The 12681-nt window shown below is 40.7% G+C and overlaps 1 protein-coding gene across 2 annotated transcripts in view; it reads left to right on the top strand.

Annotated features, from left to right (window-relative positions):
• The window catches only part of LOC125298404 (complement C3-like), a 63908-nt gene that overhangs the window by 23249 nt on the left and 27978 nt on the right, over positions 1-12681 (top strand). For both annotated transcript variants that reach the window (XM_048249112.1, XM_048249111.1), the window contains exons 9-18: positions 143-263; positions 1500-1615; positions 1825-1977; positions 2819-3016; positions 4867-5058; positions 9645-9800; positions 10032-10161; positions 10923-11117; positions 11567-11690; positions 11996-12084. In XM_048249112.1, the coding sequence (XP_048105069.1) occupies positions 143-263; positions 1500-1615; positions 1825-1977; positions 2819-3016; positions 4867-5058; positions 9645-9800; positions 10032-10161; positions 10923-11117; positions 11567-11690; positions 11996-12084 (1474 nt within the window). The remainder of the gene's footprint in view (positions 1-142; positions 264-1499; positions 1616-1824; positions 1978-2818; positions 3017-4866; positions 5059-9644; positions 9801-10031; positions 10162-10922; positions 11118-11566; positions 11691-11995; positions 12085-12681) is intronic.

Genomic DNA, 12681 nt, shown 5'->3' with positions numbered 1-12681 from the left:
CGCGACGCACGCACACACACATGCAATCATTATGCTTAAATTGGTAAATTGGAATTCCTTATCTTTCCCTCACACACACACACAGACACTTTGTCACCCTCCTTGTCTATTAGTGTTGCACATTTTAATTTGTCTGCTGCAGATTTGTGATGGGAAAGGCAAGGCTGTACTGAAGAAAGAACACATCACACAGACTTTCACCAACATCAACGATTTAGTCGGCTCCTCCATATATGTCACCGTTGGAGTACTGACCAAAACAGGTAAAGCATGCATGACTATGCCATAGCAAAGGGAAGCAATGGATAATATTTTGTATTACAGTTTTTGCCCATTGCTTACACACTAAAAACGAATGCTTAGACCAAAGCCTCAACCCCTAAACTTCTTGTGGCATACATTAAGCACTGTGTAGCCATAGCTCAAACACATGTTCTGCTTCACTTTCCACTTTTGAACAAAGTGTCTAATGTAGGAATTTGTGTGTAATGATGCAATGTGCAAAGTAGAACATGTGTTTGAGCTGTGGTTGCACAGTGTTTAAAGTATGCTACAAGAAGTTTAGGTAGAGGCTTTGGTCTAAGCATTCAATTTTAGTGTGTGAGCAATTGGCAAAAACTGTAAAAAAAAACATGTGTAATGTACCAATTTACCTCCTTAATTTCATTGCTACTTCTGCCCATCAGAAATTGAAAATGAACTGGCAGTGTCCAGAACAATAGACCTCTGAAGTTCACCTACATAAAAGCCCCAAAAGCTCCCATCTTTGGCCATATAAGGAGTTCCGGGTACCTTTTTGGGCCCTGTAGGGAGATCCGGGAACCATTTTTGCTCATATAGCGAGATCTGGATCTCCTTACATCGGAGAAGATGGCAGCTTTGCAGCTTTTTGTTAGGCAAACTTCAGAGGTCTTTATCTCAATTGAGAGTCAGCCAGGTTACATCTACTATAGGCTATTTGTGTAAATAGTATAATTCAATTTCAGTTACTCATGTGTGGAAAAATTTAAATGTACGTTAATGACCATATAGCCTTCCATCGTCTCCATCCTGTGACTATTGGTATTCTGTGTGAATTGTTTAAGCATAGCAGATGTATGCTCTTGAATTTCCCCTTGGGGATCAATAAAGTATCTATCTATCTATCTATCTATCTATCTATCTATGTTGGAGAATTTGTTTAGATTCTTTTTCACAAGGCGGGGTTAAAAGCTTGCGGTGCCGTATGTCATCACTGTATCATCAATTTCAATTTGAAATTTAATATCACTTATAGAGCGTCAAAACATTGCACATGTCTCATGTTGCTTTACAGAGTGTTAAACAATCAGAGAAGGCCCATGAGTAACAGGGGCGAGAAAAAAACTCCCTAGAACTGGAGACACATGTAGGAAGAAACCTAGAGCAGGTCCATGACTCAAGGGCCTGACCCATCTGCCTAGGGTCAGTACAGAACAGTAAGGTCATCACTGCTCATCACTGTCATATGTCTTTCATAGGCAGTGAAATGGTGGAGGCTGAGAAACGGGGCATCCAGATCGTCAAGTCTCCTTACACCATTCACTTCAAGAAAATGGCCAAGTACTTCAAACCTGGGATGCCATTTGCTGTCTCGGTATGTGTGTGTGTGTGTGTGTGTGTGTGTGTGTGTGTGTGTGTGTGTTTGTGTGTGGGTGGGGGGCAGTTTTTCCACACGTTTCTTTTTTGACACCATAGAGCTACGCTTCCTGTTCACCTCACTGGATAAATGTCTGATGACCCTTTCCAGGTATTTGTGTGTGTGTGTTTTATCTCACTGGATAAATGTCTGATGACCCCTTCCAGGTGTTTGTGACCAACCCCGACGGTTCACCAGCAGGTAGCGTCACGGTGGAGGTGAAGAGTGAGGGGCCGGTGGTGAGTGGGATGACGCACTCCGACGGTATGGCTAGGGTCACCATCAACACAATGGTCAGAGCCCGATCTCTGTCCATAAGTGTGAGTATGATTATATTTACATATGATTGGTAGCACAAACTGTTATTGTATCATTATTATTATTATTATTATTTATCACTGTTGGCATGGTGATCTACTATTAGTGTGAGAATACTGTAAATATTACTCCTGCCTGAGATCACCATAAGTATGTATCATTTGACTCCACTGCTCTCCTTCGATTTGTTTAATCTTATGTGGTCCTCTCTCTAATTACATCATTTTTTTTATTCAATTCCAACCATTTATTTTTAAGAACAACACATATTAATGAACATTTCAGCAAATGTACCAGTGTTTGCCAGATAGCTAATTTACAAAAATGCAGTCTTTTGGCAAGGTGTTTTGATAGCCATTCATTGACTTGGCCGGTTGTTCTTGAACCAGAGGCTTCCCCTTCCAAACATCCCTCTCGTGTCCCGTCCCCTTGAGAAGCTCCCCTGCTCCCTGGCTCTTGAATCGCTTCTTGGCCGTCATGAGCCGCTCCTGGATGCCACACTCATTTTTCTTTTTCTCTTCCTTCCAGTCTTTTCCCATAACGTTCTTGAACTTCTCCTTCTTTCTTAACCCTTAAAGGTATACTGTCACACCGGTGTGACGGGAATGTTGGAAAATGAACGTTCTAAAGAATATCTGGGTTCATTAAATTCAACATAGAATTTTAGAACCTTCAATTGTTGCGAAACAGAATAGAATCTTATGTTAGAATGTTCAAAAACCCACACCTAAGGCTTAATCTTCTGTGCTTTTGTTCTCCATGAACTCCCTATTCTACATGTGGCTTTTGCCTGCTAAATTTTGTTAAGTTAACAGAAGTTTTTGGTTATTTTTTTCCCTTGAGGTAACAACAAAAGACCCGCGTCTCCAAGGAGATCAACAGGCTCAAAAAAGCCTCACCGTTAATGCCTACGAAACACCCTCTGACAACTACCTACACATTGATGTCGGAGCAAAAGAGTTGACCGTTGGTGATCAGTTCAAAGTCAACTTCCAGCTGGCGGGAGGGAGTAGCACCCAGAACCAAGAGTTAACCTATCTGGTGAGTGTCCTCACTACGTTGCACACTGAAGCACTGGTTTTAAAGGAAATGTGACTATTGTCAAGTCAAGTTTATTTATATATATATATATAGCTCATTTCATACAGAGAGGTAAAAGCATAGAAGGCCAGTAGTCAAAGAACAGTTTCAAAAGTAAAGAGTATAAATGAGAACATAAGGTAATAGTACCGGTACAAAAAAGCATTAAAGTAAATGGCAATAGTTTAAAAGTGTTTTTTAAACTATTGTTTAAAAAGTCATAATTAAAAGACATAAAACAACATAGGACTAGATGTACCGCAGAGCGGTACAAAACATGACCGCCGCCCAGTCCAGCACATTTTTTCCACAAAAAGAAATCACGCTGAAAGGCCTATATGATTCTAACTGTCTCACTAAATTGCATTATCCACACTCAATTCTCACTGGTATCTGCTAGACAACAAGTACCAAAACATGATTAGTTCATAGATTTCACATGTAAAATTCATTTTGTACAACCCCACCTCCATCTTGCCTGTTCATAATTCTGAGAAATTCTTGATTGTTTGTGTTATGTTTATGTTATGTGTGTGTGTGTGTGTGTGTGTGTGTGTGTGTGTATCTGTTTGTGCACATGTGTGCACATGAAATGGGTTAACATGATCCCTGGAGGCAAACATACGGAAAAAAATGGTCATCCTAGGCCCTACAGTTCTCAAGATATTCACAGAGAACTGTCTCTTCCCTACCCTCCTTTCGGGGGGTCCAGTCCAGCGGGGGGGCTACAGATCAAAACGAAAAATGACGGTTCCATGCTATCCACGTGGGGGTACATGCCCACCAAGTTTCGTGTACCCCGGTCTTTCAGTGTCCCGGGAATCCTTGTTGGTGTACGTCACTAAATGTACACATAAATTATTTTATTGTAAGGCCCCCCATGAACGAAAGTACACAAAACATGGCATGCATTCGGAGGGTGTCATAATGATCCTATACTTTTAATTTCGTGCAGTTTTGACCTTGTCAGCCAGAGATATTGTGATGAAAACACCTCATTTTTTGCTTTTTAATTTTTAACTAGGTGGCGCTATACATGAAATAAGTGGTAATGGGATGGGTTGACATGCCCCCTTAAGACCAACATACATAAAAAAGGTAGACCTCCTAGACCCTACGGTTCTCGAGATATTCACAGAAAACTGTCTCCGGCCACCTACAGGCCAGTTGGTGTATTGTAACATAAATTAATTTATTGTGTGGCCCCCCATGAACGGAATTCCACAAAACTTGGCGTGCATACAGAGGGTGTCATAATGATCCTACACTATCACCATAACTTTCGTGCAGTTTTGACTATGTTAGGTCACAGATACCTTCAATTACAACACCTCATTTTTACTTTTTTGTATTTAACTAGGTGGCGCTATACATGAAATGAGTGGTTATGGAATAGGTTGACATGGCCCCTTGAGATCAACATACAAAAAAAATGGTCCTCCTAAACCCCACGGTTTTCGAGATATTCACAGAAAACTGTGTCTGCCCTACCCTCCTTCCGGGGGTCCAGTCCAGCGGGGGGGCTACAGATCAAAACGAAAAACGATGGTTCCATGCTATCCATGTGGGGTTACATGCCCACCAAGTTTCGTGTACCCGGTCTTTCAGTGTCCCGGAATCATTGACGGAAATTTGGGCATGCGAAAAAAAAAAAAAAAAAAAAAAAAAAAAATCTGACTAAACCTACAGTATATGACCGCCGCTTCGCTGCGCGGCGGTCATAATGATTACTCAGTGATAGTGATACTAGTCAAACACCCAGTGAACAGAGCACTTCATGGAGATTCTTGATGATTATTGATTTTTGACAGATCCTGAACAAAGGACAACTTGTGCAAGCTGAGAGGTTCAAGAGACAGGGTCAGACTCTAGTGACGTTGTCCTTACCAGTGACCAAGGACATGGTCCCCTCCTTCCGTATCGTGGCGTACTACCATGTGGGCTCTACTGAAGTGGTGTCCGACTCAGTCTGGGTGGACGTGAAGGACACCTGCATGGGAACAGTAAATATATTTTATCCTTATTGTGTTTTCCTATATGTATTCTTTTAGCAGAGACTGTTGTTGAAACCAATTTGAAACACTGTTCAAACAGTTTTGTTGGAACATTTTTTTTTCCAAAATAATGTGGTTCCTAGGTGTTGAACCTTCATCGATCTTCATATTGTTTAACGGTTGAGCCACTGGTTCTCTTCTCCCATCCTGATATCAGCCTCTTGTGTGTAATCCAAAAATATAGTGAAGTAAATGGACCTTGTGTAACGACAGCCAGCTGGTCCATATCTGTGCAGTATGTACATTGTGTAAACCTCCCTCCAGATGCCTTAAATACTTATACATACGCCCCATTTTGAGTTTTTTTCCCGACATTGCACATCATCTACTTAGGAGGTCATTGCTCCTACATACTTTGGCTTATAATCAAATACTTGACCTCTTTGGAAAACACTGTTGTTTCTTGGAAAACAATCAGAAAAACTGTGTGATGTACTGACACAGAGTTACAGAGGCTAGAATATTGTTTGTTCATTCTGCCGGATAACAAGCATCTCTGAACTGACCACATTTCAGCCCTCTTGATATGGCTTAGAAACACAACTAAGCCCTAGCATCAGGTCTTGTGAAGCTGTGTGCAAAAGTAGATCAATATTATCATAGCTGCCAACTCTCACGCATTGGCCGTGAGACACACGCATTCGACACACTCACACGCCACACCCACGATTTCTCACGCTGAAGTGTCAACCCAGTCGGTCAGATGCCTGAAAAATGCGTTTAGCCTATAGATCTACCTGTTGAGCCACGGTTATGCTTTCAGAGATGGTGAGAGGGTTCAAGAGCACCCCCTGTCTGTGGAATTTTCTAAATTTTCTCTCATTTGCGATGCTACTTCAGAAGCCATCCCAGGCGCATTCCCCCCGCATTTCCCCGGCTTCAGGTAGGCAGGCCTATGCTTTGAGTATTTTTCACGCTGAAGTGTCCATACACTAGGTTCAACTAAACTAAACCTATACATGATATCACACACCATGTGAACGAGCGGAATCTAAGCTTTCCAATGATATTAGCGCCACGTTGCTGTGATAAATGGTTCGCGAGAAAATTATAATTGAACCGACGTGCAATTTAGGCTAATCATATTTGCATTTTGCACACAGTGCACACCCATTACTCTCGGTTTAATATCTCACTAACCCTTCACACAACACGTGGCAAACCTAATATCACAATAAACAGCAAACGTTACCGAATACGAGGATACAAAGTATGCCTTTGTTTTTGAAATTGCAACACATTTCTACATAGCCTCATTGGGGCGAAATTATAATGTATTCTAATCTAAACTATTTGTCAGTAGGCCTACATACATTTTTGTAAATTGCTCAGCCATAGATTATCCCACTATCATGGTTCTTATATTGTCAGGTCCCAGCCAATCCCACTTACACAGATAAATTAATATATTTATATTGGCATGCTTTCTAGTGACATTAATGCAAAAATATGAAAAAAATCAAATAAGGAGACACAAATATTGATATAAAGCCTGACATAAGCCATATGCAAACATTCACATCATGCAGATATGGGTCCATCCTAAAAAAAGGAATAGCCTGTAGGCTATAGGCTATGGCCATTACAATGACCAATATATTATCTTAAATGAACTAGCTGAATAACACAGGTGACCACTTCTGCATAATTTCATGGAGTGCTGAAATGTACACACATTTTTTAACATTTCTGAACTGTGAAATGTACCATGTGTTTTTGTGGTTGTGAACTTATTGCAATATCACCATAACTATTCCACCTGTGTATGCATGGTTATAATTCTGAAGTGCAAAATAGCTTAGGCTACAGCACAAATATTTCCATAAAAATAAGCAAGTCTGACCTCTGAATTTATTGTTAAAAGTGCACCAGATTGATGCGTTCAAAAGTTAAAATATACAAACATTTCTTAAATTCTTACAAAACACCCACCCACTTTTTAAAATTGTTAGTTTGGATCTGTTTAGTGCTTCACTGTCATTTTCATTGGATTCTCCCATTTGCGCGTAAATCGCTTGTAAGCTTCTTTTTTTTTTGTTACACGCTTTCTCCCATTCCGCTTCTGTCACACACACAGTGACAAGCGCCAAATAACCCGCAGTGTTGAAGAGATCAGTCATCCCCCTCACTTTTGATAAGATAAAAAGCCTTATAGGTACGCCAAATAAATAATAACCTATAGGTTTATGTAAAACTCCCCATTAACAGCATCACGTCACTAACCACAGCTAGACTGCACAATGGTAGGCCTTCAAAAGCATGACATTTTCGCTTTAGTTTGATATTTAATTTACTTTATCCGCTTTCATGCGTTTATTGAACGTCTGCGGTGCTGTAATGGAAACCTTATTGCGTAGCCAAGTAGCCTATATATTGAGTTATTTTTAAATTATGCCTGATTTACTTTTTATTAATTTCGTAGGCTGGCTTTATTTTGTTATATAGAAGTATGTAAATAACCTGTTAAAATGTACCAGAATTCAGGAAATTGCATCTAGTCCAAAAAAACAATTTCTGGGGGAGGACCCCCATACCCCCCACTGAAATGTTCCACCCACTTTCAGAATGCCTCCAACGCCCATGGTCCTAGCATTAGGCTAGATCCCTTTAAGACCAATGTTAATTTAACTCTGGGACCCTGGTCCCTACACCTGAGAACCACTGATATACTTTTTTTTACTGTACGGCAGTGGTCCCCAAACTACGGCCCGCCACCTCATTTTGGGTGGCCCCCCAAAACATGTCCGTGGTATATATAGCAACCGCCCCTTAAGGGAGAGTACGACATCGTCAAACTATAACCTCCGCAATTTCCCCCATTCATTCTGTATGGCGAGTCTTAACAGTACACGTGTAATACTCTTTTTGTCCACTGGTGGTTGTTTTGGCGCTGTTTCGCGTTTGCCATCAAAAACGGAATGAAATGTAGGCCTATCTGCAAACAATGTAATGAGGCTATGTTGACTGCATCAGTGCTCAAAGTATTCTAAAAGTTTATCAATGAGTTGTTAATAACTAACTAACTTATATTCAAGTCATTTTTCTGGGACTTTCTGGGATAATTATTTTTTTTCGTTCAAATGTTGAATGGTGGTCATTTCAGACCACTTCAGCATAAAATTCTCATAGTTTGAGAACTTTACATTTTCAGAGTTCACACATTTTTAATGAAATATACTTTTGGGACTACCTGCTAATACTTTTGGGAATGCAAAAGTCTTTTTATTAGTATTATTTAATTTGAGTTACATTTTACACTGATATGGCATGATGGCAATATAAACACAGCTAACAATGGTATTAAATTGCAAAAGCCTATAGATTAAATGTAATGGAATATTCAACTAAGGTAGACTGCTGTTGTTCACAGCACTAAGCTATTTATGGTTACTGATATACTCCGAGTCTCTGGCCCTCTCTTACAGCCAGGCATAGTAAGCTGGCCCTCGGAAGAAAAAGTTTGGGGACCACTGCTGTACGGTATAATGCTGAACGAGCCAAACAAAAATTTCTGCAGCAAAATTTTGGTTGGCCCCACCAAATCTCACTCCAAGGTTTTTTGAAAAGTTGGCAGCCCTGCAATATAGAATGAATACTGCTCATGCGTTTTGTAAAATGCCCTATGGAAACTCCCCAGAGGACTTTTGGTTATCCAAAATGCATACTGACAATCAAATGCTTACTGCATGTGAACCCCTCTGTGTAGAAGCATAATCCTGGACTCAAATGAAAGGTAACAAATGAACGTTTGTATCTGGATTATACTTCAGGGGTTCTGATGTGGAATGACTACACTAAATATGGAATAATTACAAAAGATTATAAATCTTTGCAATTTCTATTTTAATAAAGACCCAATAGGCTATAACTAGCGTATTGCTAAGAGTCGTGCTAGTGACAGCGCTAGCAACCCGGACTTTTAGCTCGATTGCTAGCATGCTTGACTACCAGTCCAAGGTTCTGCTGTCTGCGGGTTTGAGTCTGGGCGAGTGCAAGGCTGAACCGCACGGTTAATCACAATGCAGGTTACATGTATTGCTGCCATGTATACTTGCAAGTATTGCTGTTTAATACTCAGTAATGTCCTTTAATACCTAATAATGTCCTTGAGACAGAACAACCCACTCTCTCACATACTCTTTCGTGTCTGACTCAGTTAATATCAGTCCAGCGTATTACACAGAACTGTTTGACCTGAAAGGAGTTTTATCAGCTAGTAAAGTCAAAACACTGGCAATGGTTTCCTGAGCCTTTAATCTGCATGACCAGTGCCTTATAACTTGTTATAAATCCATAGTAGCACACATTATATTATCATTTAATGTTGTGATAAACCTTTGTATCAACTTATGTTCTATTGGATATTACCAGTTTTGAACTTCCATTTGCTATTTATGGCTTCTGTCTGGGCAGGGCAATTGGCTTTTCCACTATATCATTTTTTTTAGATACACCTGTATGCGTAGTCAGTTTGTGTGGTCACTCATACCAACAGGCATTTGCATTGCTTTCTTTCTCCTGCTCCCTGTCCTCAGCTGAAAATGGAGGGCTCTCGCCCTGGTAATGTGTATTCGCCCCGTCAGCACTTCAGCCTGAAGATCACCGGAGATCCAGGAGCCAGAGTGGGTCTGGTGGCCGTGGATAAGGGAGTCTACGTCCTCAACAACAAGCACAGACTCACCCAGAGCAAGGTACCAACATTTTGTCCTCTTAACACATAGATAGTCAGTATTTGTGTATCATCTGTACCTAGTGTTGCAATGGTGGTCACAGATAAGGGAATCAAGTCCGAGACAACAAAGACTCACACTCATACATAAACACACACTCACACACACACACACACACACACGCACATACATACAGAGAGAGAGAGAGAGATATAGAGAGAGATCATTTATTTACTTCCTGATTTTCATCAGATCTGGGACGTAGTTGAGAAGCATGACACAGGTTGTACGTCTGGCAGCGGTCAGGACAGCATGTGGGTGTTCTACGATGCCGGTTTAGTCTTCCAGACCAGCTCTTATAGGAGCACATATGAGCGCTCAGGTAAAAGACTGTCCACTTGCGATATACTAATGACATATTAACATTCACACCTGAATGCTCAGGTATACTACTGTCCACTGGCGATATAGTAACATTCACACCTGAACGTTCAGGTAAACTACTGTCCACTGCCAATGTACTAACACTCACACCTGAACACTCAGGTTAACTACACTGTTGATATACTAACATTCACATCTGAACACTCAGATATACTTCTGTCCACTACTGATATACTAACGTTTACACCCAAACGCTTAGCTTAACTACTGTCTGATGCTGATATACTAACGTTTACACCCAAACGCTTAGGTTAACTACTGTCCACTGCTGATATACCAACATTTACACCTGAACGCTTAGGTTAACTAACTGTCCACTGCTGATATACTAACATTTACCCGAACGCTTAGGTTAACTAACTGTCCACTGCTGATATACTAACGTTTACACCCGAACGCTTAGGTTAACTACTGTCCACTGCTGATATACTAACGTTTACACCCAAACGCTTAGCTTAACTTCTGTCCACTGCTGATATACTAACGTTTACACCCGAACGCTTAGGTTAACTACTGTCCACTGCTGATATACTAACGTTTACACCCAAACGCTTAGCTTAACTTCTGTCCACTGCTGATATACTAACGTTTACACCCAAACGCTTAGCTTAACTTCTGTCCACTGCTGATATACCGCTGATAACATTCCTGGTCTTTTTCTTCTTTCTCTTCATCTTCCTCTCTTTTGACTCTTTCCAGGCACCACATGCACACGGCCTCCAAAGAGGCCGATCCTGATAGAGGAAAGTCGGGAAGTGATGTTTAAGTTGGTGAGGAGGCCTGTGGCCAGGGAAAGGAACTTCCCTATGTTCGCAAAGGTGATGGCTATAGAAGTGGCCCCCCAAGCAAGACAGCCTGTGGAAGTGCCTGTGGAGCTGCCCCCTCCCACAGATGGTGAGACACAACAAAATGGGTCGCTACTGAACACAAGGCCTGTGTCCATGCAATTTCATGTCTCAGGGAATATTTGCATTACTGTAATACCTTTAAGTATTAAATTACTTGAGCACTTATGGGTGCTGGGATGTTTATATATAAGAGAGAGAGAGAGAGAGAGAGAGAGAGAGAGAGAGAGAGAGAGAGAATTAATAGTAAATAAAATATATTTTTGGAGGTTTTGCCTTTATGCGGATAGGATATTATATAGACAGATAGGAAACTGTTTGCCTCTGCTGTTTGTTTTTGCTTGCCTCTCTGTCTCGTGCTTGCTGAAAGAGATTTACTGTAGGTCTTAGGTCTGTCAAGTACTTTGAGAAAATGTATTGCTAATGTTGCCGTATGAATGATTAAATTAAATTAAATTGAATTTAATTGTGCTCCTGCATCTGGACACCTGGCTGAAGAGCAAGACGACGATGATGACTTTTATGTTGAGTCGGAGGAGATCAGTTCCAGGTCAGAGTTCCCAGAGAGCTGGCTGTGGGAGGAAGAAGACCTTCCTGAGTGCCCTACAGAGAACAAACGCTGGTGAGAGACAGACCAGCTCAGATCACGACAACTACTACAACTAGAGATGCATTTCCTGAAGTATCAGTGCCAGATCACTGATAGAATACAACAACAACTACTACAATAATAATAAGAATCAACTTCGTCATCATCATTGTCATCCTCCTCCTCCTCCTCCTGAACAACTGATGATTTTTGGAACAAATACAACTTTGGCTTTATCATAGTGACCCACATTCATTAATTGAAGCATGTGTAATGAAAAAGTAAATAATTGAAATTTAGAATAGCTTAGTATATTTAAGTCTTTCTCTCTCTGACAGCTCAACCACAACCTTGACTAAGACGGGTTTCATGAAGGACTCCATCACCAGCTGGCAGGTCATGTCCATCGGTGTCTCTAAGACTCATGGTGAGTCACTTGGGTCCATCTCTGTCTATCTTCATCAGAGACCTTATTGGAGGATCTGCTCAGGCTGCTTAATGGTGTCTAAGAGTGCTGAAAGTTTTCATTTGTCATTAAAAAACAGATACTCGCTTTACATATAATATCGTAAAAGCACCAACTACCGCCCCTTTCGATCGAAAATTCTAAAACAACAATGTTTTTTCAATACTTCGAAATAAAATGAACCTTACATTTTTCAGTAGCCATAGGTATGTAGATTTGAACCAAATCTTACCAGGGCTTTTACTGCTTGAAATATCCGATTTTCTTTACCACACTCAGAGTTTAGTGCTGGGCTGGTGAGTGCCTATTTCCGCCCTTTCACATGGCACATGAACGATTAGACCGAGAAATTCTCGTTGCAAATCAAAATTCCACTGGAGCTCCAAGCATATGCAGCCTTAGGCCTACAACACTGTTCACAGCTCTTCGAGTCACGGTAAAATGTCATTTTTGGTACATAGCTAATTTAGATACACTTATGGTGTGGATGCTTGCGTTTCTTTACGAATCCGCCATCTTGGTTTGTATAGAAATGAATATTAAGTGACACATACACGT

Source organism: Alosa alosa, chromosome 7 (genome assembly GCF_017589495.1).
Source record: "Alosa alosa isolate M-15738 ecotype Scorff River chromosome 7, AALO_Geno_1.1, whole genome shotgun sequence".
Lineage (NCBI taxonomy): Eukaryota > Metazoa > Chordata > Actinopteri > Clupeiformes > Clupeidae > Alosa > Alosa alosa.
The sequence above is the reverse complement of the archived record's forward strand: the minus strand, read 5'-3'. Positions and strand labels throughout refer to the sequence as shown.